At 37.2% G+C, this 26,433-nt stretch overlaps 3 protein-coding genes across 4 annotated transcripts; 2 read left to right on the top strand and 1 right to left on the bottom strand.

Annotated features, from left to right (window-relative positions):
- Window positions 1-3,875: 3,875 nt before the first annotated feature.
- LOC147217972 (E3 ubiquitin-protein ligase AMFR-like) lies at window positions 3,876-14,232 on the top strand. 2 transcript variants are annotated; one of them, XM_086174950.1, is made up of 14 exons: window positions 3,876-4,047; window positions 4,593-4,918; window positions 5,014-5,106; window positions 5,266-5,430; window positions 7,294-7,446; window positions 8,814-8,854; window positions 10,356-10,488; window positions 10,604-10,737; window positions 10,957-11,067; window positions 11,283-11,476; window positions 11,581-11,684; window positions 12,038-12,172; window positions 12,390-12,580; window positions 12,714-14,232. In XM_086174950.1, exons 2-14 carry the CDS (start codon window positions 4,664-4,666, stop codon window positions 12,862-12,864), a joined length of 1,860 nt encoding a protein of 619 aa, XP_086031076.1. In that variant the 5' UTR covers window positions 3,876-4,047; window positions 4,593-4,663; the 3' UTR covers window positions 12,865-14,232. The 2 variants fall into 2 exon arrangements, with proteins under 2 accessions (XP_086031076.1, XP_086031075.1); XM_086174949.1 differs by lacking the exon at window positions 3,876-4,047 and adding an exon at window positions 4,283-4,395.
- Window positions 14,233-14,713: 481 nt separating this feature from the next.
- gnpnat1 (glucosamine-phosphate N-acetyltransferase 1) lies at window positions 14,714-19,923 on the top strand. Its single transcript, XM_086174807.1, has 6 exons — window positions 14,714-14,918; window positions 16,398-16,561; window positions 16,753-16,815; window positions 17,081-17,208; window positions 17,881-17,942; window positions 18,104-19,923. Exons 2-6 carry the CDS (start codon window positions 16,408-16,410, stop codon window positions 18,249-18,251), a joined length of 555 nt encoding a protein of 184 aa, XP_086030933.1. The 5' UTR covers window positions 14,714-14,918; window positions 16,398-16,407; the 3' UTR covers window positions 18,252-19,923.
- Window positions 19,514-25,636, bottom strand: styx (serine/threonine/tyrosine interacting protein). The gene is made up of 11 exons (XM_086174806.1): window positions 25,422-25,636; window positions 25,046-25,078; window positions 24,311-24,364; window positions 24,114-24,211; window positions 23,907-23,967; window positions 22,419-22,455; window positions 22,274-22,313; window positions 22,056-22,106; window positions 20,908-20,980; window positions 20,382-20,475; window positions 19,514-20,073 (listed from the first exon to the last, which is right to left on the bottom strand). The coding sequence occupies exons 1-11, from the start codon at window positions 25,587-25,589 to the stop codon at window positions 20,000-20,002; spliced, it is 783 nt and encodes a 260-aa protein (XP_086030932.1). The 5' UTR covers window positions 25,590-25,636; the 3' UTR covers window positions 19,514-19,999.
- Between the last annotated feature and the right edge of the window lie 797 nt (window positions 25,637-26,433).

A 26,433-nucleotide genomic window follows, 5' to 3' on the forward strand; every position in this document is an offset into this window, starting at 1 on the left:
GTCTGCATGAAGAGAAAACTAAGTGCAATACAAGCAACTTTTCACTTCCCTTTCAGAGCAGACTTAAAAAGAACGGGGTTTCCTTACAGGGGTATTTGAGACATGGATCATGTGGCATATAAGGTTAAGGAGAGGCTTCTTTTGAAGAAACCTTAATGACATGGGAATAGCCATCAATGGATATCCAGTAAATAGATTGTAAGATAAAAAACTAAAACCATTTCAGTCTTTTTGACTCAAGAGCCAAACAGCTATTTTGTCCAGCTTCATTTCAAAGCATTTTTATTCTCTATAAATGAAATTCGAAGTTCACTTCAATGATTAAATAAAAAAAATATTTCATATAGATTTTTTCAAGACTCAGGAAAATCCAGATTGATTGCTGTGAGTATTTGATATAATCAAATTTTGACATTTTCCCACAGCTGGATGATTAAAGGAAGATCTAATCTGACAATCATGCAAGTATGATTGCTGAGATGGAAAAATATCTTCTTTCTTTTTTTCCTTCTAGCTACCCCCTTCAGGGGTCGCCACAGCAAATCAACCCCCTCCATCTAACCCTATTCTCTCTATCTTCTTCTCTCACACCATTATTTGTATCAAATCATCTTCCTCACCTCTTTTCCACACTCTCCATTACTCTGAACTATTGACTCTAAGTACTTTAAATCATCCACCTTCTTTATCTCCACTCCCTAACCTCACTGCTCCACTTGGGTCCCCCTCAATCACACTCATGTATTCTGTCTTGCTGCAGCTAACCTTCATTCCTCTCCTTTCCAGGCCATACATCTACTGTACCTTGCTAGATATCCCTCCACCTGCTCCCTGCTCTCACTACAAATCACAAAGTAATGTGCAAACATCATGGTCCATGGAGAACCCTGTCTAATCTCATCTGTCAGCCTGTCCATCACCTTTACGAAAAAGAAGGGACTCAGTGCTGACCTTTGATGTAGTCCCACCTCTGCCTTGAGGTCCACAATAATCACCTCCTTTACCATTTGCTTTCTTTCATTTTCCTCATTCATCAGCTCTTCAAAGTAGTTTTTCCATCTAATGATCATTTGTTTAGCACATGTCAATACATTTCCCTCTTAATCCTTAATAACCTGAACCTGCTGCTCATCCCACCATCCTATGCTGTCTGGCTACACTCTCACCTACCACTACTTTACAGTCAGTGATCTCTGTCAGATTATATCATTTATACAAGATTAAGTTGCCCTTTGTACTCCTGCCTCAATATTTATAGGTTACCCTATGTTCCTGCCGCTTCTGGAAAAAAAAGGATTCACTGCAGCCATTTCCATCCTTGTTGCAAAGTCTACCGCCATCTGACCCTCTGTGTCAATTTCTAGGTTCAGACTAACCCCTAATCAGTCTGACACTTTTCACCTGCAGAACATTCCTATCAAACTCCTCCTTCAACAAAACTCCCAGTCACTTTCTCTTCCTGTCAAAAATATGATAGTACAACATAAAACCTGCACCTAAGCTTCTCGCCTAGCTACCTGCCCACCTGGTCTCCTTGACACACAGCATATTCACCTTCCTTCTTTGTATCATGTCAAACAACTCACTAGCTTTTCCTGTAATCATCCCAACAGTCAAGGTCCCTATTCTCAGTCCCAGAGTCTTGCCTTTCCTCTTCTGTTTCTGCTCCTGAACATGTCCTCCTCCTCTCCTTCTTTGACCGATAGTAGCCCAATTTCTACCAATACCATGAAAGTTATCTGTGCCAATGGTAGTTGTTGAATTCAGGCCTTGGATGATCCAGTGTGAGAGTCCTAGGTTCCGTTTGCATATTTGATTTTGGCCCAAGTTGTACTCTTCATGCCCTTCCTGATGCAACCCTCAGCATTTATCAGGGTTTGGGGCTGGTTCAAAATGGCAGGCCTTCTGAGGCTCCATTATGGTTAAAAATATCATATTATCTCTTATACATATACACTACGTAGTCAAATAAATGCTTCACTTATTGAAAGACACATACATTTTTAATACACTGTGCAATTATCTAATTTGAAAGGCAATCAATCAAATAATAGCAAAGAATACTTCTCTTAAATTTAAAAAAGGTGAAGCAGTAAATATATTTTTAACCATTACATTTCATTTAAGAATTGATCATAAACTAACAGCACCTAACTGCTGTTACAAAATAGTTCTACTTTCAGAAAAAAAGGGGAATGTCTCATCTGGCTACCTTTATTTTTATTTATTGAATCATATCGGCTAAGAAATGTAGAAATGTAGTCTTCTCATCAGCACAGTTTTAATGTTTCTGTGTTTTACTCACAGAACTACAGATCATCTCCAGCTTTGCATTTGCCGCCTTCTGGCCGTTCTGATATTGCACTACCAGATCCCCCAGTCTTTCGATGTGAGTAGCCATTTCCTGAGGCAGCTAGACCAAGGTGAAACTCCCTGGCAAGTTTGTTGCAGAGAGGGCATGCAATAAAAGCTTCACAAGACCTAATGAAAACAATAGCCCTGGCGACAAACAAATTAAATTAAGTAATTAATCAACAATAATAGTTATCATCGTCATCACCCTTACTTGGATCGCACTCAGGTGTTTTGTTTGTTGTTGGGATGCAAGCTAGCCACGTTGACATTATGGCAAAATCCATAACCAGCAATATCCAATCATCACAGTCTTAACAAGAATCAGGTATTTCAGTTAAGGGGAGAGACTAGTTTAATTAACGTGTCGACTACATGATAACATCTGTGGAAAACCATTCCATAGTATTCAGGCATTACATGATGATGGAGAAGGTTGATTTGCTGTGGCGACCTCTGAGGGGAAAAGCCGAAAGGAGAAGAAGACATGATGATTGGTCAAGTGGCAGAAATACTGTATACCCCATCGGAGACATTGCTAATTTCCAGTTTCATTAATGGGTTTGTTCAGTAGCGAAGATAATCCAAAAAGAAAAGACAGATGCCATTCATTTGCGAGAGTACTGTTCTCAACACTTACTTCTTACTTTCCTGGCTATTGAACATATATGCATAGACAGTGTAGACTGTCAGTGTAGAGGCCTTGTGGGAAAATTCTTTCGTACGCCTATACATTAAGTAAGAAATGCATTTATGAAGACAGAGTTATTTGGAATGACAGGTCACACAACATGAAAGTGTGGAAACCCTGCTTGATGTGTCCCAGGATGGCCCAGATCACCGTGAATTTCCCTTGAGCCCCACTAAAGATGACATGCCTAGGATCACACAAGCTGTTGTTGTCACGCCATCAAACCTCAGACAGTGAAATACCTCTGAAATATATTCTTTTCTTGATTGGCTCTTCCTTTTTGCTCCATCTTCACTGCCACAAAAAACAAAATCCAGAAACATAAATGTACTTTATAAAGCTTTTGTCCTGCATGTTGCCAGGGAAAGTTATGTCACCCTGAGCTTCAGCAAGTGTATTTATGCACTACTTTTGAAAATGCAGTTTCATACGTTTATCTGACTTGCATTTAGTTATGAACATGCTTGGAATACAGTTACAATGACATTTTAATTCTGTATTTGGGAAGTTACTTTTCTTTAATTTGAAGGATCGAATATACTCTTCATATTATGTGACATGCACACACCCCATTACCTCGATGATACAAGTATTTTGTATTTGACACAGCAGCTTAATTTTTCATTCATCTGGCTTTTTATGTTATCCCACTTTATTCTTATTACATAAATTATAGGAAATCAAAACCGCTTTACCGAACTTAATGTGTGCGTAAATTATTTAAGAGGTGCATAAATATGCACAAAATAAACATTTTACTTTACGGGACTACATAGCTCTTACTAAACAATTGTGATCAACGACGGCTTTGAAGCGCTTACGATGACGTTGTTACAATGCGCACGGAAGACAGCCTCCCCTAGCGTTCTGTCTTCATGGTCGTTTTAATAAACATGAAGTCGTTAATCATTTTCTCATTGTGGCAGCACTAGAGGAAGATCATTCAATTCAGAAACCCACTGATAGTCAGATTTTTTTTTGTATATCCGAAACTCTGGGAAACAGTAAGTGGCAGTTTCGTATTGTCTTTGGCGTCGGCTTCCTGCTAACTACCGATAGCCTCCTAATAGCTCCTAGCTACTGTTAGCTGTGAAGCTAGAGTTAGGTCGCGTTAGCATTGTAAACAAGTTAATTTAGGTGGTGTGAACGCCAATCGACAACTTGCGTGACCATTTTATTTTCAAGATCTGTGAATTTCTACGTATTCTGTTAGTTTTCTACCAATAAACCCGGCTAAAGATTCCCTGTAACATGAATGCGATTTTAAGGGTTATATAGTTAATTAAGACGGTCTTGCTCAACTTACTCAAAGTAAAGGTAGGCCAGTACGTTAGGTTAAAGTTGATTTTCAGGTAAGGTGGTGTGTTAATGTAAGTAATAAAAAATCGAATTTGTTGCTGCAGCCTTTTCAGTGCTTAATAAGTCACAAGGCTAACTCGTTGGAATTAAAAACCACATCTATATTTAGCGCAATCTGTCTTATGTAAACGTTAAGTTTAGTCAAAGTTTAGATACAGATACCACACTAACGTTCAATTTCTCTCTAAAGGGTTTGCTATAGGTATTGGATCAGGACAAACACCACATTCTCAGGTGAAGAAGCGGACCGTATACACTGCAATGCCTCTGCTATTTTTGGAGAGGTTTCCTTGGCCCAGCCTGCAAACATACACAGCGCTGAGTGTGGCTTTGCTAGCTGGCAGTATCTTTAGCGCCTATACCACTGTGACTGATCCAGGGTTTGGGGCCTTGGAAACTGATGAAACACAAGCTTCCCCTGAAGTGGATCTTAAACACCTAAGCAATGATGTTAGTAATACAGAATTGGGAACCACAGTTTTGTGGTATCTTGTCACTGACAGTCTCTTTGTATGGGTGAGTGTTTTTTCCATTACAGGATATTGACTTTCCTTGTACAATTGTGATGTTGTTAAAGAAGTAATGGCCTGTTCTTCTTTTTGTCTCCACAGGTCTTAGTCAACACATTCTGTTGTTCATTAATGTTAATTGCAAAAACGATTCAGTATGTGGTGTTTGGCCCCCTTCGAGTCAGTGAAAAGCAGGTGAGTCTTAACCTTGAATGCATCGGTTTTCTTTTTAAGGGTAACATCTACAATTAAGCTAAATGGTAAATGCATATGATAGGAATGTAACCCTTTTCCTGTTAGGAGAAGGCTGATGAAGTAAGCTGTGTCATTAAAAATTGTGTTTTTACTCCACAGCACCTGAAGGATAAGTTCTGGAATTTCATCTTCTACAAGTTCATATTCATCTTTGGCGTCCTGAATGTGCAGACAGTGGAGGAGGTGGTCATGTGGTGTTTATGGTTTGCTGCCCTGGTCTATCTTCACCTTATGGTGCAACTCTGCAAAGACAGATTTGAATATGTAAGTTTTGGATACCATATATTACTTAATTATGTTTTCTTTTTCCTGAAAGCACTGTGAGCTCCTTCCCTGGGATTCAATGACTGGACAGTAGTGATGTACATAGACTGTAAACACTGCCTGACCTTCAAGAAATATTTTAATCAATTTTTTTAAGAGATTATCTGCGGAAAATGTTGTCTCTCTGCTAAGTGAGGGTACCTACACATAAAAAATGAGGGTAGAACATTGAAGAAGAGGGAGAAGTTTAAACCTATAGGCAGGGTCATTTGCTTAAAAATTATCAAAACAAACATTTAGAAACAACTGAATAAGTTCTTGTTTCAGTTAATCCTGTTCAAACCTTTATCGTTTTAGTCCCTCAAAACAATGTGACTTATTGTTTTAAAGGTGTCAAACTCAGTGAATCAACTACGAAGTTTCAAACAATCTTTTCATCAGATACACTTTGGCTTTTTTAAGAATGACAAAATAAAAAGAAGTCCCATGTAAAAATGTCTTAAGAAAAGCATTTCCAAAGGGTATAAGATTAACCAGTGATGATCAGAAAAAAGGGGTAAAATATTAAATAATCTGGTTTAATATGATGTTATATCTCATATCAATATTATTGATATTATAAAATTAAATATCAAAATATCTATGTAACTTATCCTTGCCTCTTTGACTTGCCCAAACCCATACCATTTTCTTCAAAATGAATGTGATCAATTGACAGCAACTGTCATGGGAACCTTGGAGTGAATGCCATTTTGATATATATGTGGTATGGATTCTTGACACAAGTAACTGTTTCTAAAGTGAATCTCAAGTGTCAGTTAAAACAATACAGTGTCATTTCTGGCTTATCTAATCACCAGTCTTACCTTATACAAACAATTACTACACTGAACAAAATTTAAAAGTTAAGTATTTTCGCTTGGAGACACAGTTGAGTTTAATGACCTTTTATGCAACCTGTCCCCCTCTGAGCTTTATAGTCAGTATGATAGGAATAGGCCAATATCCTGCGGCTGCCCTGCTTGATGTTATTGCTAAAAGTTAAGTTTAAGATCATTAAGGTTCCTGATATAAGGAACCTTAATGAATAAACCTGAACAAATATTTTCATATGGATGATTTAAAAGCTGTCTGTGTGTCCCTCAATGGTCTGAGACTGACTATTCTATTGAGTTCTATTAATAGTGCCCCGTTCTGGCATTTTCCTGTATCAGATAGTGTGTGGCTGGAGGAAAACAAAATATCATATGTTATCGGAACACTAGGTCGTCTTTTTCTGTTATGGTGTAAAAACCATGTAGGTTACCTTTATAACTGTTTATTTCTGTCATTCCAAGCTTTTATTTATACCTTTTAAAATCATGATCAAGTCCAGATAAGAATTGCAAAATCAAGTTTGACCTAGAAACATTCTCTTGTTTCTGTAAATCTAGGTTAAAACCTCATAGATGTTTACAGAATTTGGATCTTCTGATTTGATTTGATTAGCTTGAGACAAACATTAAATTAATCAAATTTATTACACATTTGGCACGATTGTCAGGACACCATACTCTAAACATTTGTGCCTATATCTTTGTTGGCAATGTTTTAACCAGTATCCACTTCAGTGAATCCATACATTGGCGAATACCTGCTTCTAACATCTTACAAGTTTAAAGAAAAACTCAACCATCATCATTAATTCAGCCTTAGGTTAAGCAATATTTTTTTTCTGAAAATATTTGACCTATTAGCAAGGTATCAGTGTGCAAAAACCCACATTAGCAATTGAACCAGATAAGCCAAACATAGAAACATAATAGGATGATTGAGATGCAAAGGAAGGCAAAATGATCTTATTATATACTTTTTTCTTTACAGCTTTCATTCTCCCCCTCCACTCCCATGAACAGCCATGTGCGGGTACTTTGTCTGCTGGTCTCCCTGCTGCTGGATTGCTGTGGCCTGGCTGTGGTCTGTGGTCTACTGGGAGCTTCCCATGGTTTACACACTCTCTCCTTTATGGCAGCAGAGGTAAGAACCTGGAGAAAACCTTAAACAGAAAAAATGTCCTGGTTTGCTACAAACTCCATTTTAACACATATACCACAAAATGTTGTGTTATAACTCTTAGGTTTCATATAACTCAGACCATGTTGTATTTATGAGAGTTAGGTTATTTTGTCATCTGCCTGATGTGTTTCATGTGACATACCAAAATGCAACTTTTTTATCATTGACCAAGGCAGGAAAGTGGGTACAGTGAAGAGCTTATTTGTGAATTTTTGAATGATAAATCTAGTTACAGTAACTGCAAACAAAAGCTAGAAAGTTTTATTAGCAATTGTACCATCATGGCAGTGAAGGAGTGTATTGATCAGTACAAGTTTGTAGTTTTAATGTTTCATTGTAAAATTAGTCTGTGCTTAGTTAACCATTTCCAAGTATTTGTGTCTGCTAATTATCATTAGCCGAAATTACCGAAAGTGACTTCTAGAAAAAATCCAACAGCAAATAAATGATACTTTCATTAATTATAAGCCCAGCTATCAAATTCAGTTAAAAAGAATGGGCTTACTATGAAGGAAAATGAGAGGTTCTGTTGTTTTGTGTTGTCTTGAATGCAGCTGTTTTTTACATTGTTTTCTGTTTGTTCATTTATTGAAGGACCAAGAACATTTATATGTGTGAAAGTTGGCCATGTACAAATTGTAGATCCTTTACATTGAGTGGAAAATATTTATAGCATTTGTGTGTGAGCTTGTTCCAAAGAAGTCTACAGAAGATTGGTGCTGATTTGCTCATTTTGAGATTTTCATATGATCGATTGTGACTTTTAGTCACTTAAACCTCAGATGAAAGAAAAATCTAGAAGGCAGATGTACCTTTGGTTGTCTATTTAAAGGGAGGAGTAGCAGAGCAACTCCTGGTAGAAAAAATTAAACTAAGCCAAGCTGAAATGCTAGCATACTTGGCACTGCAGCTAGAGGTTAGTTGGGGGAAAATTCAAGTCTCATTACTTTTAAGGAGTCCTTGTCATTGACAAGGGGTATTATCTTTGGGCGGTACTGTCTTCATCCCAAAAAGGAAATTCACAGTTACAGCATTATCTAAAAACCTCAGGTAAATAACCAAAAGTGAAGAAGGCTAGCAATTTATAGTATGATATGAAAAATAAAACAGTTAAAAGGCCAGACAATAAAATATTGTGAGGATGTTCTTAAGACATTTTTATAAAAATATATGGAGTGTTGCTCTTTAGTTGGGTATGTGCATTTTTTGAGTTTCTGATTCTCCTATTTTTTTTAAATTCCCAATCGCTGTCTTATAAATTACCCTACTCCTTCTGAAAATAGGACTGTAATAATTCCTGTTGGTCATCTGTGTTCTTTTGTCCTCAGTGTCTGCTGGTGACTGTACGCACAGGGCATGTCATCATGCGGTAAGTCGCTTTAAAGCCTCCTTAATGCATGCACATACACACACCACTGCAGTGCAAGTGATATCACCTCTGCAGATTTAGCATTACAGGGTAATCTTAGTAACACTGTTTTCCTCTGTTGTAATAAGCACCAATGAAAGGGGCTACTGGTGGCACAATGATACTGTGGCTCAAGCTTCAGCTTCACAGCACGAAGGACCCTGGTTCCATTCTAACAGGGGACCTTTCTCTGTGGAATTGTGCATGTTCTCCAAATGAGAGAGTGAATGGTTGTCTGACTGTATACGTGGCTCGATTGACTGATGATCAGTCCAGGGTGTACCCCCCCTCTTGCCCGATGGCAGCTGGGATAGTCTCCAGCATCCCCTGTGACCTGAGTAGGATAAATGGTAGACAATGGAAGGATGGATGAAAGGGGCTACGTTGTACCACAGAGAAGGGTTGAAAATCCATGCTGGAGTAAAACTGATAAAAGCATGGGTTCTCACTTGTACCTAAGGTAAATGGTATATTCACATGTTTGAAAAATTATGAAAATTAGTTTTATGGCACAACCAGGGTTATTAAAATAAGTTATGAAAAACTGTGAACTGATCTATTGTGCAAATTGAAGCAAGATTAATGTGCCCTCTTCGGCATCTGCCTGTTTTATCCTGTACCCAAGCATGACTGTGGTCAACTTAGGCAAATATACTAATTTCCTACCTTTTAATGGGAAGCTCTGAATAAGCGGTTATTTTTATTTTACTCTTTCTAATAGTATCCTACAGCTTGATATTTTTCAAAATAATTTTGTGTGCTCAAGGCACCACCCTGCTAGATTTAGAATGTTTTTTAGAATAGAACTTTTCAACAATATCTATGTTCATAGTTTCACAGTTCAAAGGGATGGCATACTGTGACATGCCTGATTTTGTTTTTTGCTATCCATCACATTTAAATTTTAAATATTAAGTAGGTAAAATCCAAAGTTATTTTGCGGGGTAATCTCACTGATCTGCTTACCTGTTCTTTATTTTTCTCTTTCACAACCCAATAGGCATTGTGTCTTTTGTGTCCCTCTGAAAACCAGAGTTTGTTCTACCCTTTCACACAATGTTGTATAGCCTCAAAAGAATTAGCCAGAAAAGAGAACAATCCTTAATACAACACAATTAAATACAATCAACCCAGAATGAACAAAAAACAAACTAAGGATAACATCACTTAAAACAAAACAGTGTTATGCAACAATTTTGCATAATGTTGTGTACTAATATTGTGGCTATTACACAATCGGGGAAAAAAAAACAAGGAAGTAGATTGTAAAAAATATGTTGCTTATGTGGCGGCAGATCTAGAACTTGATCTTTTCTTGTTGATCATCAACAAGAAAATTGTCATTGTTGTTGATACTGTTTACTCTGTTTTGTACTTCTTGTCTTAATTGACAATACTGATCAAAGACATGGGCCACACAGCCTATCCAAATGTTTAATTATCATTTGTACATAATTTGCAGATACTCCATCCATCTATGGGATCTGAACCATCCAGGGACTTGGGAGAGTAAGGGCACCTATGTCTACTATACAGACTTTATCATGGAACTGGCTATGCTCTTTCTGGACCTTGTGCATCATATCCATATGCTGGTAAATGAAAAATTGTCACACAAAGGCATGTGATGTCATGGCAGTTAAGCCTATACATACTCTCCCTCCCCACTTAACTCTCTTCTTTTCTTTTTGATATGCCTGGTGCCATCAGCTTTTTGGCAACATCTGGTTGTCCATGGCAAGCTTGGTAATATTCATGCAGCTTCGATACCTCTTTCATGAGGTCCAGCGTCGCATCCGAAGGCACAAGAACTACCTTCGTGTCATCAACAATATGGAGGCCAGGTTATAACATATTTTGACTGCTCTTGTTAGGAAAGCACAGAATATATTCAAGATAAATAATGTCAGTATAACATATAGTATATAATTCCATGAGACATAGATAAATTACTCTTATAATTTTATTATATAACCTTCAATGTGTTTGTCTGTTGGTGATTGATAATGGAAATGTGTCTCTCTATGTCATCTATAAATGACGATTGGGCTTTTTTCTTCCAGATTTTCCGTTGCAACTGCTGAAGAGTTGGCAGCAAATGATGACGATTGTGCTATCTGCTGGGATACAATGTTGACAGCACGTAAACTCCCCTGTGGTCACCTCTTTCACAAGTAAAATAATTTCTATTTATTTATTTCCTTTTTGATTTGCCCCATCTTAAAGTCCAAGACACTGAAATGAAGACACAAATTGGGAATAAAAATAGCAATTTCCATGCCTATTAAAATTTAGTGCATCAAAGATATCGTGCCAAGTTCAGTTTTATTCTATGAAAAGTTGTAAGATTTGTGACTTACGGTATGTATGACTTATTGTTTATTTCCAGCTCTTGTTTGCGGTCATGGCTAGAGCAGGACACTTCATGTCCTACATGTCGGACATCCTTGAATATTATTGGGGATGGGGGCCACGCAAGAGGCCAGCAACAGGGTAGAGGCTTGGAGGACAATATTGGTCCTGTTGGAGCTGCTGCAGACACAAGGCTAAACATCAATCACAACCACTTCTTCCACTTTGATGGTTAGTCCGTCAAACCGAAACGCTGGGATAGACCTACTAATGAATTAATTTTTGACAGCGAAATGTCTGATTTAATAGTTATACCAACGTTTCCTTTCACCCAGGATCCCGCATTGCCAGCTGGCTGCCCAGTTTCTCTGTGGAGGTAATGCATACGACCAACATCTTAGGAATTGCACAGGCCAACAATTCCCAGCTCATGGCAATGGTGAGTTTGTTTATGGCTGAAAAACATTTATTTGTTTGTGTCAGATGGTAAAGAAGGTGAATTTAGCAGTAGATATTGTCTTACATTTTTTCTAAACAATTGCATAGTCAACAATTAGCCAGTGTTCATTTTTTCAGATTAATGGTTTTGTTTTTGATCATTATGGATCCCACTTACTTTGTTCAGGAGGCATTTGCCTCTTTGCATTATTGATAATAAGCATTGTATTTTTCTACAATAAAAAATTACATTTTTATTACTTTTATTTAATGTTATCAACTAATACTGTATGTTTTGACAAAAAAGGCCTGACTAATGGTCTCACTGATTCTGATGAACATTTGTGTGTTCAGGCCCATCAAATCCAGGAGATGTTCCCTCAGGTGCCTACCTACCTGGTGATGCAAGACCTTCAGTTGACACGGTCTGTGGAGGTGACAACAGACAATATACTTGAGGGCCGTATTCAGGTGCCCTTCCCTACACAGGTGTGACATCTTTTTTTTTAACACTTAATAATAATAATAATAATAATAATAATAATAATGATAATAATAATAATAATGCATTACTGTTTTTGGTCCTTGTTGAAAAGAAATTAAACCTCTGCCATTTTGCCATGATCTCTTTCTTTTTCTAAAGCATTTTATGTGGGTGGCTTCACTAGACTCAAACTTACTCTTTGGATGTGTTTTCCTACTACAGGCTATAGAGCGAGCACAGTTACAGGGAACCCCTTCACCAGATGAGCAGGCAGGAGCCAGTGGAGCAAATGAAGAGGCCATCAATGAAGTTGACAACATGGAGGTTAGAGGTGGTCGCTTCTCGAAGTCTGCTGAGGAGAGACAGAAGATGCTAAAGCAGAGGAAAGAGGAGATGATCCAGCAAGCGAGAAGGTGGGTGCATTGCTTTCAAAGCAAGCATTTTGAAATATGATTGTCCTGCAGTCACTTTTGGTGAACATTTTATCTGTTCATTCTTATCAAGATGATAATATCTCATTTTTTTTTGTTAATGGTTCATTTGTAGGAGATACCTGAACAGGAGTCCAGATGAACAGGATGAAGATTTGCCTGGACTAGAAGAGGACAGTGTGCCAGATTTTGACTCATCAGTTCTTAGACGTAGAACCATGGCAGCAGCTGCAGAAAGACGCATGCAACAGGACTTTGCACCCTGATACATAGACCTCAGCCAGAGTTGACCACATTATTATCCCAGAAGGCATGACAGAGCTATATAAATCTTCCCTTATTTAGTTTACAGTCACTGCTCATTACATATTCAAAACAAAGCAATTTAAAAGCTTTGCAATCATGGCCTTTGGACTTCGTTTAGGCTGCCAGATTAAGGTGAGATGATTTTGAATTTCCTCTGTCAGTGAATTGGGTCGAATTACCTGAAGTATTGTATAGATAGATGGTTAAATATCAAGAAATGCAAGGTGCCCTTTATTCTTGTGCCACACTTTGCAAGTACCAGCTTTAGTAGAGATAAGCTGTGATCAGATTGTTGTCAAAATGATCCTGTGTTGCACTCAAAGGTTTCAAGTCTTATGAGAGGATTTAGAAGCTATCACTGAAAGATAAAGCAGTTTTCGTCCTTGTTCACATTTTTACCATATTCTTTTCTCATTTATTTTGCTTTTGTTCATGGGGATGCAGTGGGATTTCAACCACATTCTGGTTGGCAAAACTTGTCTGATGTATTTTTGTGTTTATAATTTTATGAGTTTGAACTGTGAAACGTGTTGGCAATATGACACTGTTTATTTCTTACCTTTGAGTAAGAGAATGTCACTTTGTATTTTTCAGCCTTTCTGTCAATCATGAATGTTTATAATGCTGCAAACAAAGTGTTCTGACCCACTTGGGTTGTGCTGTATGTAGTGTGTAATATTACCCATAGCATACAGTTTTCAATTTGTTATTGAACAATCTGGAAGTGCGCATGAAAATATTTCTTTTCTCATACTTTTGAGATGCAGAACTAGAAGTATTACATTTCGTAATTAAGGGGAGCATCATCATTGATCTGGTTACATTATCTTATGCTTATGAGGTTTATTATCTGAATTACAAAAAAATCTGACCACTATATATATATAAATAATCGTGGTTTGGTTCAAGGGTTAGGACCCAACCTGGGGGTAGTTACAACAAATAAAAAAAAAAAAAAAGACGAGAGAAAAAAATTTCAATCAAAAATTCTGGAAAATCTGGATGTGCTTGGCATCATAGGGATGTAACACTAAAGATAACTAATTACATTATACAACCCTTATGCTTCCATAAACACGTTGAACTTAGCAAAGAATAAAAACAGCTCTTCTAGGCCACTCAGCTTTTCGAGAACATGGAGTCTACGTTAAATGTGATTCCATTGCAAGAAGGCTTCTAGGGGGCATTCACGTTTTCCTCCACCTTTTTCCAAAGACCAGCATATAAACTTCCACTACAAGCTGAAGTGTTGTGATCTTGTGTGGTACATCATTGCTCAAAGTCTTTGGTGGCGCTGTCAATAAAAAAAAAAAAAAAAAAAAAAAAAAGGGTTTCCTTTCTGATCAGTCAAAATGTAAAGAGAGAAATGTTTTCATTTTCACTTTGACTTAATTATTTAACAACTTAATATCTGTGACATTCTGTATTTCCCTGTTCATGGGTCATCTTTTATAACCATTACTTTGTCAAAACTAAAACACCTTTTCCAACTGAGCTTTCCTGTATTTTTGTGCCTAAAGCAAGAATGGTTCAGTCGTGGATAATTTCTGTAAATCAAGTTTTTGTAAAATATATACAGGAGACCCATTAAATAAATGGAGCTACTATGGCTTTTTAACAAAATCACAGCCTCAGCCTGCATTATTTGCGTTTTTAGATGTCAAACGAGAGTAATTTGTTTTTAGTTTATTTATTCATCTTTGACATCTAAATAATGACATGCAAAGACGCCTGGAGATTCGTGGTGACTCAATGAAAAGAAACTTCAAGGGACGCCCTACTCTGTCACTGAGTTGACGTCATCGGGGTGCGCCCTCCTCTCCTAGCTTGTTTGCCACGTCACACATAGTACCGGGCTTAGACGGAAACAGCAGGCGTTAAATACCCACGCTGTTCTCATTTGACAATGTAGGCCAACCCCTGAGAACACTCGAATCGTTTGGATTCCTGTGTAGGTTGTCTGATTTTTTTCCACGTACACTGGGCCGTTTTATCCGTGACTGGCCTTTTATCGGTAAGTGGTTTTGGCTAGCCTACCGGTTGCTTAGCGAAGTCGGCTAACCTAGCTGGTGCTGTTTGAAGGAAATGCAGTTGCCGAATATAGCAATCTGGCGTGACGTGAGGGCGAAAACATTCAACTTAATTTACGTATGATGCTAAGATACTAGTGATTTGTCTACAAGCGCCGCGTAGTAGTTCTAGCTTAAATGAACGGTGTAACATACTTAAGACGAGACAGTAAGAGTGAAATTAGTTACATTGAGGAAGAGCTGGATAAATCGATAGTCACTTGTGTGTCGGCTCCTCTGACTGTGATAAATTTCAGCTGTCTCTTACAGTCAAAATGTATTCTCTTGATTTATTATTATTCTTATTTTTGATTAATTTCTGTCATCAAAACGAACAGTATAACAACAATATTGTAAAATTGAACTTGTAGTCGTGTAGAACAGTTGGGAGTGCTTAGCAAGTGTAGACACCTTCAACTTTGCTACAACTTGTGCCCGGCAAATGTAAAATCCTATTTGAAAATCGTTCAGTTTAATAAAACGTTTGACAGGAAAATAATTTTTAAAAATGTGGTAGATTATGGCATTAAAACTTGTATGGCACCTGAAGATTTGGCATTGGCCACAGAACAAACAAATAATGTGTGATAGGTTTAACCTAGGCAAAATTGCTGTTGTCAAATATATTTTTTTTTTAAATTATTGTCTCAAATGATTAACTTTTGTTATCTAGATGGCACACTTTTATTAACAAATGATTAACTGAATGACCAAAGGTTATGAAAACTGGATTAAACAGCTATTTTACTCCTAAGCATTTCCTAACAAATGGAAACCTCTGGTTTTGGATCAGGATACAAAAACATTGCACAGGAACCTTTTTTTTTTTTTTTTTTTTTAAAGTTGTGAAATTAAGATAATTTCAGTTTTACTATATTGATAATGTACTATGATCTTGGTGTCCTATGCAATCACATAAATGAGTTCTACAGAAAGAACCATTGTTAGGACTGCAACACTTATTCATATTCAAGGGATCATATCTAAAAGTGGAACTCAAAGATGCCAGCTGTAAAACAACTGCCTTGCAGGCCGCACTATCAGATTCACACAGGTTGAACAGTTACCTGTTTGCTGTGCTACATGATAGATGCCCCTGTGGGATGGGCTCTTCTCACATTGCATGTCCGGATGTGGGTCAAGAACAGATCCGGGAAATTATGAACAAATCCTCATAAATGACTCCACCTCTGTGCATGCAAAAATCAGTTTCATCATGGTTAATTCAGGGGTGTGTACATATGTGTCAGCTTACTTGCGGACCAGCACAGTATGGCGTTCTTTTATTTGCTTACTCTGTTCAAAGTTCCGTGTTGGATGAAAGGGCATTTTGATCAAGTGCTTCCCACTTGGGAGATTTTGTAAAGACACATACGTGGGTGTGGAGCAGCAAAAGAACTTACTGCAGTTTGTTTCTGGTACAGGAATTCTGGAATGCTGCTGGACGAGACTCCACTCTTTGAGCCTTCTCTGCTTGAGGAGTTGGACTGGAGTAAGAACACTGTCCCTTTCTCTCCCCACATCTCCCCCTCCTGCCCAGGAGATGGCCTGCTGCTCAGGCCCCTCTGTACAGCAGACTTCTACAGGGGTAAGTGGAAGTGTAACATTTTACATTGACTAATTTTAAAAGAGTGCAAAAATTTGGGAGTACAAAACAACATTGTGAGGATGTTCTGCTGGTGATATATGTTTGATATTTTAGCAAATGAAAGCAAGAATTCACAAAGGATTGAGAAGAAATGTAATCATCACTTACACTGGATTTCCCCCCCCCCCCAGGATTCCTGGAGGTTTTAGCTCAATTGACCAAGACAGGAGATGTCACAGCTGAGCAGTTCACAAGTAAGTTACACTTGTATTATGTCACTTACTTGAGACAAAAGAACTTATCTCCACAGATCAAGTTAATAAACATCATCTAAGATTTTAGAATGCTACCCAATTATGATATTTTAAATTTGAGGCAAAATTGTTGCATGAGGAGAGTCAGACACTCAGTAAAAAGGTAACATGCAAATTATATTTATATAGTTTGTTTTAGTTTATATTTATATAGTTTGTACAAACAAATTATAAACAAAAATATACATGCTCTCTTGGTTTCCAGAAAAGTTCGAGCATATGAAGAAGACTGGAGACTACTATGTCATTGTTGTGGAAGACACAAATTCAAGACAAATTGTGGCTACGGCCACTTTGGTTGTCGAGCACAAATTCATCCACTCTTGTGCAAAGGTATAACATAATCACCATTTGCGGTTGATGTGTAAATAAATGCAAATGGAATTTCTGTTTGGAGTTTTTTCCCCCCAAGGCCCAAGATCCTCAAAAAACTCACCAATACAGTGTTTCAAGTTGGCATTTACATTGGCTTTCCCTGCTACTTACATATTGTGGCAGGGGAAGATTTTTAAAAAATTATCTTGGCAATTTAAATTGATAGAACTCTGTATTTAAAAGTGTGTTTGTATTTTATCAGAATACACAGCTTTACACAGCAGGATATTACCCTTAACTTTGTAGTAAACTGAGTACAATGATCTATTCTCAAAAATATCTGTCACGTGTGATATTTTACACCAATTTCCACATTATTTCTGGAGTAAATATTCTCTCTCGCACGCACGCACACACACACACACTTTGTGGTCTGTACTTTGTGGCTTGCATTACAGCTTACGGTCATTAGCTGTGATGCAGTTTCTATTATGCCTCTTCATGAGCTGTGGGCGGTGTGAAAAGTCATAGCATATTATATGCTATTACAATACCCCCAAAGCATGGCTTGGTATGTGCTTTACAAAAGACTTTTTTTTTCTTTTCCCCAAATGTAAATGTATTAACCTTAAATTTTTATGTGGGTAAACATCTTGAACTTGTACTTGAATGGTTTTGTTTGGTCTGCAGAGAGGCCGGGTGGAGGAGGTGGTTGTCATTGATGAGTGCAGAGGGAAGCAGCTGGGGAAACTGTGAGTACACTTCCTGCGGGACTTTTGACAAAAAAAAAACTTTGTTTCAGACAATATTTCATTCTCAAAATCCAGGCTCATTTAATGAAGGAAAACTAAATAGGATGTGTCTGTGATACTTGCTGATTTAGTCTTTTTTTTCCCTCTCTCTGCCCCCATAGGCTCGTTTCAACACTTACTCTTCTCAGCAAAAAACTGAATTGCTATAAAATCACGCTGGAATGTGCACCAAAAAATGTGTCCTTTTACCAGAAGTTTGGTTACTCTTATAAAGATGAGACTTATATGCAGTGTCGGTTCTTCGACTGATGATAAAACTGGTACAGAATACCTGTTTTGAGGAGCTTGGACACCTGCTGACATTAAAGCTGCAGCAAGCCAACAAAAAACTGGAAACCCTTCATTTGCGCTTTTGTTTTAAAATGCTGAGTTTGGAACAACTCCTCATTTTCACAACAGTTGAGGTCCTGAACAGTCTTTCTGATCGAAGAATACAAGTTAAACATATGCCCCCCCTTCACCCAGGTGGTAACTGTGGCTACCTCACCAAGGTGGAACATGTCCATCCTCTTCCCTATCCATATGAAAAATATCTTCTTTTTTGTTACATTTTGAAATGTCTTAAATGAATAGCAATATTGGTCACCTTACAGTTGCAGCACATCTCTTTACTTAGCGAATCAAGTTGGCATATTTATGTTTCTTAAGACTAAATTATTTCAGTTAGGAACAGTTATGTCATTTGTGGATGCCAAAGATGGTTCAAACTTTATTTTAGTGACCTGTTTAATTTAAAAAGCTTTTTTTTGACAAATGTATAGCTTATCAAGATAAATGTGATGGGAAGGCTTAACATCCAAATTTATAAGATTTCTATTTTGTGAGGATATGTAAAGCAATGTATGAATTATGATTGTTTAATATTTAGCTGATGTTTGAGCAAAGCAATGATATCAAATGGTTTATGTTTGATAGGAAAAAAAGTGTAAATCTTATTTAAGTTTTTGTAGTTGGGAAACAGGGGAATATATTTAATGTAATTTATTTGCAAAAACCTGTAACTGTAAAATAAATTATACTATGATCCAGTCTATGCCTACCTGTGTTTCTGATGGAAGAAAAGTTTTCTAAATCTTAATGCATAACCATATTTTTGTCTTTTGTTTTATCTTTGTAAAACATCATCCATTTGTTGTCAATATGGGTCAGTTAGTATGTAGCAACAAACTAAATGCTAAAATCCTCCCTGGAGTTAAATGAAGGGCCACAGTAAAGTCAGCTGACACAAACTGTGCCTGAACATGCAAAACATCTTTGTTTGGGGAAAAGTAATGTCAGATTTGGCTGTTCAAGAAACATGCAATTTATATTCAGATTACAGTTTTCCACCCTGAACGCTAATTCCTGATGAGTAATTGAAGTAATTTGTGTAATGTATGTCAGCTAGATATTTATGTTGCAACATTATGAAAGTTTCGAAACATTTTTTTAAATCATAGCATCTACAATTTAAATTCTGTCGCTTGCAGATTGTTTCTTAAAATAACTCACTCAACTACAAACCACTCATGTAGGATTCACTCAGACTTGTTTTTTTTTATTATGCATTGAATTATTTTCCCATTCCTTGCTAGCCAACATTAAGCCTGATATATTAGTCCAGAATCCTATTACTTCAAAATAAAGGCATTAGCTATCTGTCAACTCCTCCAATGGGCATCGTTCTTGTGACTTTCCCTTTTGCTTTTTGCCCCCTTCTGGTAATCTAAACAAATTCAAGTATCGAAAGTGCATTATTGCAATACTGTCCCGCTGCGAATGCAAAAATGCTTTAAATACTATAAAACTGCAAAAAATCTCCCATCAGTGCATACAGCTCAAGAAAAAAAAAGTTATCAAATTTACTCATTCCCATCAGAACTCCATGTCTCAGACAAGAGTGCTCCCCCATCCCACCCTCATTCCCTTCCCCTTAGAAAAAGTTCAAATATTTACATTTTTAATCCCATTAAAAATGTAAAAAGAAAAAAAAATGTGCACTGCGCCTCAGGCAAAGCTCATCCATTCTGTGCTGCTGTGACCTGCATTGCTCCAAAGTCCTCATCCTCCTCCAGGCTGCGTTTACGGCTTCCTGTTAAAAGATGTGTGTAAGAACCTACAATGAAATGGTGTGTCGCAAGTTAAAAAACATCACAAGTAATTATTTTTTATCGGCTAAGTTAGAATCACTGATTAACATTCAAAGAAATCAGATGTGAGATAATAACTTTAAGGTTCCTTCACTTCCGGGAGTTGTTTAAACAGGGCGTCACCATTGATCCTGTTGACGTTTGACACCATGGGGCCAAGATCATAATCCATATAAAACTGATCGCAGTAACTCCTGAATCATTTGTGAAAGAACACCGATTAAATAAACCCAAAACTATTTGTGCAAACCTGGCATTCCGGCTTGTAAGGAGAAGGACCTGCCCAACTGCATTGGTGACATCATTTTTATAGTCAATTTGGCCAGGTAGATTGCTTCATATTCCTAAGAAAGAGACTGATGTTAGTTGAGCTGGATGGACATTGACAAAGGAATTATTTAAAATGGAAACATGGCAGTTGATTTAGTGGTGTTTGATATCGTCCAATTCTTCTTTTACTGCTTTTGATGTTTAGCTTACATAAATAGACAGTTACTGCTGTCATTCACACAAACCGTCCAAAAATATCTGCAGTCATGCTGTGTCTGGGTTGATAAAACTGCCTTTGCGAATTTAAGGGAAATGGAGTCTCGGTCTCTTTCACACAACAGCTTCCAGGGAAACCACTGGAGCGTTTCTTGATAAAGCTGCATATGTGAATGAGACCACTCAGATTTTAGAGTTTATTACAAAGGGGGTGGGCAGATGGGGGCGGTACATGTTCAAGCCTTGATTATTCAGAAATCTCAATGCTATTTCTTCAAGTCCATCCTTACCTGCAACTGATGCACAAAGCCCACATTGGGGTTAATACAGAACCTCCTCTCCTGGATGTGGCTGAATGCATCCCTAGAATAAGCATAGTGAAAGGTTTAGACCATTACCTCAGATTCCCTGACAAAGTGCGACTGTATTGTTTTTATTTTGTTGGTCTATAGACCAATCTGTCTCTTATTTTGAGTGAGCATTGGTGGTAAAATCTAGAACAGACACTCAGGTCATCTGTCTTTTGTATTTGTGAATTTGGACTCAATTTAAGTGGTTTTGAGTTTTGGGAAAACAAAAAGTCTGTAGCCACATTCTAAAGCATAAAAGTAATGTAACTCTCAAATAAAACATCTGGTCTTGTATCTAATATAAAACAGGACTGGTAAAGCAATATTACTTTTGTTGGGAAATGCTCTTTTAAATAGAAAAAATTTGTTTAAATTGACTCAGTAGTGTTAGGAAAATTCCCCTTGTTGCTGATGTGTCAGCAAGGGATAATCTTTTTACTTCTGTAGTAAACTGGGTTTCATTTCTTATGCTTCTTCTAATATGACTTACAGCATTCAATAGATTATTCAGACATGTCTGTCCCAAAAAATTAACCACAGCTTCCTCAACCAAACAATCACAATGATGTTTGAACTGTGCAAATAGGAAACAAAGTTCCATTGCAGTTGTATAACTGTGCAAAAAGGAAACCATGGTAGTAGTTCAATGGTAATTGTATTGCTTCCAATTTGAAGATGATTTCACTGGGAATTTTAATAAATTCTTTTCTAATTACTGAATTTGTGCATGGCTTCTCTCAAGGATTCTGAACACAATTCAGTGAACTTGGAGGGGAAAAAGTTAAGATCAAACTGGCGAAAAATCAGAGTGAATTGTAAAAAAGAAGTCAAAGATTTTTTACAATACAATGATTCACCCTGAGGGCTAAGGCAGCAAAACAGTAAAAATCAAAGATATACTATCAATTAGACATTATTCAATATAAAGTCATTACAGTCCAACTCTTCGTATCTAAACACGTAGCTGTGATTTATAGACAATGTCATAAAGCAACTCATTCCTGATGACGCACAAGTCCACATTTTCATAGAAAAGAATCATAGGACTTTATCTTTACTTTAATGACTGACAATCCTATAATACCCACCTGTATTTCATTCCAAATGTTTCCATAAGGTATGCTATCACTAAGGCAGCACTGAAAGATTTTGAGAAAGAAAGAAAAAGCTCTTATTTGTTCCATTATGTTACATTTCAGTCAAGAACATTTGGTATGATGAAAATAAATGGATGACAACCTCACTCGTTTCCACTGACAGTTCACTGTATTATTTCATAGGACACAGCGGATATAACAAAATTTACCTTCTTGAAATCCCTGCATTTCCATGAACCAGTACCTTTCCTATGAGAGCCAGACATAAGACGTTAGATGGGAAACAAAACAAAAAACAAAAACTTATTTCCTGCAATAAATTGTAAGCTTGAAAACATGAAAATGAATCCCTACCTCCTGTTGCTAAACAGCTATCAATAAATTCTTTAGTCTGTCAAGGGAAAAACACTATATTAAGTACATTAATGACATGCCAGCAGTACATGGCACCTGCTGTACAAATATGAACCTGCTCCAGATCCAAAGGAGAGATCATCATATTTGTTAATTAAACATTTGTACTGCGTGGTTAAACTCATGATCTGTTGGCACCCTCACGTTGCAATGTATAGGCTTAAAAGGATGTCAGTCCAGGGGGCTGACGGGCTGACATCAGCGCCCTTGCATGGAGGAGCAATTTCCAGATGTGAATCAACTAATTGGAGAATAGCTCTGTGGAAATTGACCCCCCCCCCATAAAAAAAAAAAAAAAAAAAAAAAAAAAAAAAATCACATTTGGTGCAGTAAGCAGCCTAAGTGGGAGGCAAACTTGGGGTAACTTGAAAAAAATGGGTAACATTATACATACCCACAGAGCGGCAGGAACATATTGAGTACTGCCAAAGTTGTGTATTCCTCACAAAGTGGAGTCCAGTGTTCACTATAAGCTATAATGTCATATTGTTTTTTCTTTTTTTTTTTTTTTAATAACTACACTGCTGGCATTGAAAGGAGTCATGTTCACATGATGCAAAATGAGGTGATCACATATTTATTTTCTGTGTTGGACTGTGGAGTTAAACAACTGATTTTCTAATTATGTTAAATTATTTTGTAAAAGTAAATACAGTCATGCATTAGATAAACTGAATTTGTGATTGCAGAAAAGAAGAAAAGAGGATAAATCCAAGTTGGAACTGCTTCCTCGTTTAGCAACTGCATTTGTTATAATTTCTCATTTTTAAGTTGAAACAATTAGACAAGTTTCAGTATGTTCCACTATACAGAAATGAAGATAGAAAGTTAAGACTGGGTTGACTGATGTCTGAAATTAGTTTTGCCATTTCCAAATGGAATGCCTTTCACCTTCATATGTTGTCCGAGTAACCCACCAACCATCTCAGGAGTGTTTATTTCTGTATTTTTCACTGATATGTTAGGATCGGATAACTTGGAACATATTTAAAAAGCAGGAGCGAGCAGGGCCTCTAGGAGATCATTACTTAGTTTGTAAAAGAAATCATTGGACAAGATGCTTTAAAACCTCATAGAAGTAAACACGAGAACAGGTCTTTCCAGGAAGCCATCAGCTGGAACCTCAGGGGAGAGTGTATTATAATAAGACAAAAATGTCTGTCAACAGTGGGAGACACATAAGATGATGTTGGAAATAACATCTCCTCACAAAATTTCACAACTCAAACTCCTTCACAGCATACTCAGATTGAGACAATGTATGCTTTCATCAGTGGAAGAGAGAAAAACCTTCTGATGTCAAAACTCTGGGCACAAATCCGTCAAGACAGGGAAAATGAAAATCAATTATCACTGAATAAAAAACTATCAGAGGTTCTGTTTCACTCGAGAACAACTCAAACATTAACTGAAGTATTCTACACTTACTGTAGGGAAAAATCGTATGATGTTTTCCACTGGATTGTCTGCAATATCTAACACAAGGTATCTGTAAAAATAAAAAAAGTTATGAAGGTTAGCAAGAAAGCATTTTTTTTGCAATAAACGACACTCCACTTTTTCCCATGCATTTGACGACTGACGTGTGACTGAGGGTGCATGTTGCCATAGTCAATAATGTGAGTTCTTACTTACCTAAATGTATGAGGGAAATTCGGCTTGATAAAATTGGCTTCAATGTCTTGGCGGACACACACGATATGTGTTATTCCCTGTCTTTCAAGAATTGGCAGCTAGAAAAAGATAAAGATGTTTTTTGGAACTAGAAGTACCAAAAAACAATATCTGTGGTTTCAATTGTAATTTGTAACAAACATCTTGCAAAAAATTACCTTGCTTTTCATCGCAGCAGAGTAAGGACCTAAATATAATCCTGGTAATATCTCCTAAAAAAAGAAAAAAAAAAAAGAGCATGCAATGAAGTAAACACAATAAACACACAGTTATACATTGCTGTACTTTGTTGGCTGCCAGACTAAAAACCTGAGCTATATTTTCATCTAGCTTTATAACACTTTTATGTGGGTGTTCTACACACCTCTGACTGTGGAGGGAACGTTTTTATGATTATATAAGGGTTACAATAATTCTTACATGGAAACTGCCCTTTTGCAATTGCTGCCATTGCCTTTTGTTAAATATTTTATGGGAAATGGAGCCCAATAAAAAAATTAAAAAAAAAACCTCCAAAAAACAATTTAATGAAAATGTGTAAGTCGGTGGGTTAGGTGTTTCATTTAAATAATTTTCTCACACATGACAGGAGTTTTACATCCCGACTTTATGACGTGGGAGTTACAGTGGTTGTGTTTTGGATTGTGACTCCGCCCTTTGCAGAGTGACAATCGAGACAGATTTCGGTTAAACACCCAAACAGCACAATATCGTACAACCCAGCCTTATTTATTCCGCAGGGTTTGGTGAAAGAAAAAAAAGTTGTGAGAGCAAATATCGGTAAACCGATAATTATGCAGCAACTGACACTAAACATAGGAGTATTCCACGTATTGGGTGTAATGTTTGATTGCGGAGCATGATAAAGAAGCCAGGGGAGTAGACTTTCTTACCTGCATTTCCCGTCTCATCGGATAGGCCCAGTCCTGTACAAAGGGGTTTAAAAATCAAGTGGACATGAAGCTGTTTGGTCGTTCAGTCGACATGACAGATCACCAGCATCTTTCAGAGACTGGTCAGTTTGTAAAATTAGTACTAGCTGACTTTGTGACGTGGCTAATGCTAGAAGGCTAGGGCTAGCACTCGTTGCCCCTAGAAATACGCCACGTATATTCGACAGAAAGGGCTATCGACAAAAGACATCGAGGCAAGTTTATGATAATGTTCACAGAACATAAGTAGTTTCATGCTTGAAACATATTTTGGCTGTAAGTAACGGTAAGCTAAGGCTAGCAGACAGTAAATATGTCGCTGTCGTTGTTCACTTACCAGAAGGTCCTCCTTGGTTGCGGGCAGAGACGGAAATTGCAGTTTATTCGTCTCCTCCATTGTGTGGCGTGTTCTGTTACCGCCGGCCCGGCTTTTCGCAGAGTATCGATGTTTCCTCGCGGCGGGGTTAACTGGACAATTGGTGCAATTTGTTTTGAGGCTCCACATGCATGTCCGCCATGCTTGTCCCCTGACAGATGTGTCACGTGATCCCACAGTAGACGTAAACGGGCGCGTGGAGTAAAGCAAAGCTGCGTAATGGCGACACCCTGCGGTTAGCTTTAGAAACATTCAACTTTTGGTAAATTATCCGCTAGAATTTTTTTCATAATCTCTACAGACAATTAAGAATATTAACAATCTTCCAGTACAAAGTCAAAGGGTGTTGTCATTTTATTTTGCTTCAAAACTGCAAACATTGCCAAGAATAAATCTACAGCCAATCGCAGTCTCATAGGAAGTGACAGAAGTTAGCAGTTAAGTTGTTGGTTGTTGGATGTGATATAAATAAATCAAACTGACAAAAATGAATTCACACTTAAAAGGGAAATTGAGTAGAAATATTATGTGAGAACATATTTATAGGCCTGAACAGTGATGTCAACTGATTTTTTTATTTCTTTTAAATTGGATTTTTTATTGTGTGTGTGTGTGTTTTGGAATGCGTGGGAAGGACCACTCAAAAGCACATTACTGAATTTTGACTTAGCTTAATCTCAATTAAACTTTGTTATTTACAGCAGAATATTACTACAATGCTGCTTCACATGAGAATATGAAATATGAGATGACCTTTTGTATTCTATCTTACAATCAAAAAATCATAGAACACAGTGTAGCAACAGGAGATGACACTGTTGAAAGAATAGAAGCTTCGCTATTGTATCTCTTTTTGTCCTTTTTCCTAATAAAAAGTAAGTTATAATTAAAAAAATACATTTTAAGATTTATGATTTACTGATTAAAGTTCAATTTAGGTGATCAATCTAATTTTCCATTCTATCAATATATT

The sequence above is a fragment of the Fistularia commersonii genome, chromosome 27 (genome assembly GCF_037954325.1).
Source record: "Fistularia commersonii isolate RoL2024-O1a breed Wild chromosome 27, RoL_Fcom_v1.0, whole genome shotgun sequence".
NCBI lineage: Eukaryota > Metazoa > Chordata > Actinopteri > Syngnathiformes > Fistulariidae > Fistularia > Fistularia commersonii.

Bases quoted from the DNA above. Each gene is read 5' to 3' on its own strand.
- gnpnat1 (XM_086174807.1), top strand. From the start codon at position 16,408: ATGCTGCTGGACGAGACTCCACTCTTTGAGCCTTCTCTGCTTGAGGAG. The intron at 16,562-16,752 runs GTAAGTGGAAGT...CCCCCCCCCCAG, and splicing joins TACAGCAGACTTCTACAGGG to GATTCCTGGAGGTTTTAGCT. The intron at 17,943-18,103 runs GTGAGTACACTT...CTGCCCCCATAG, and splicing joins GGGAAGCAGCTGGGGAAACT to GCTCGTTTCAACACTTACTC.
- LOC147217972 (XM_086174950.1), top strand. From the start codon at position 4,664: ATGCCTCTGCTATTTTTGGAGAGGTTTCCTTGGCCCAGCCTGCAAACA. The intron at 8,855-10,355 runs GTAAGTCGCTTT...CATAATTTGCAG, and splicing joins ACAGGGCATGTCATCATGCG to ATACTCCATCCATCTATGGG. The intron at 11,068-11,282 runs GTAAAATAATTT...GTTTATTTCCAG, and splicing joins TGTGGTCACCTCTTTCACAA to CTCTTGTTTGCGGTCATGGC.
- styx (XM_086174806.1), bottom strand. From the start codon at position 25,589: ATGTGGAGCCTCAAAACAAATTGCACCAATTGTCCAGTTAACCCCGCC. The intron at 25,079-25,421 runs GTAAGTGAACAA...CCCTTTGTACAG, and splicing joins CAACCAAGGAGGACCTTCTG to GACTGGGCCTATCCGATGAG. The intron at 20,074-20,381 runs GTTTGCACAAAT...ATCTTTTAACAG, and splicing joins CTTACAAGCCGGAATGCCAG to GAAGCCGTAAACGCAGCCTG.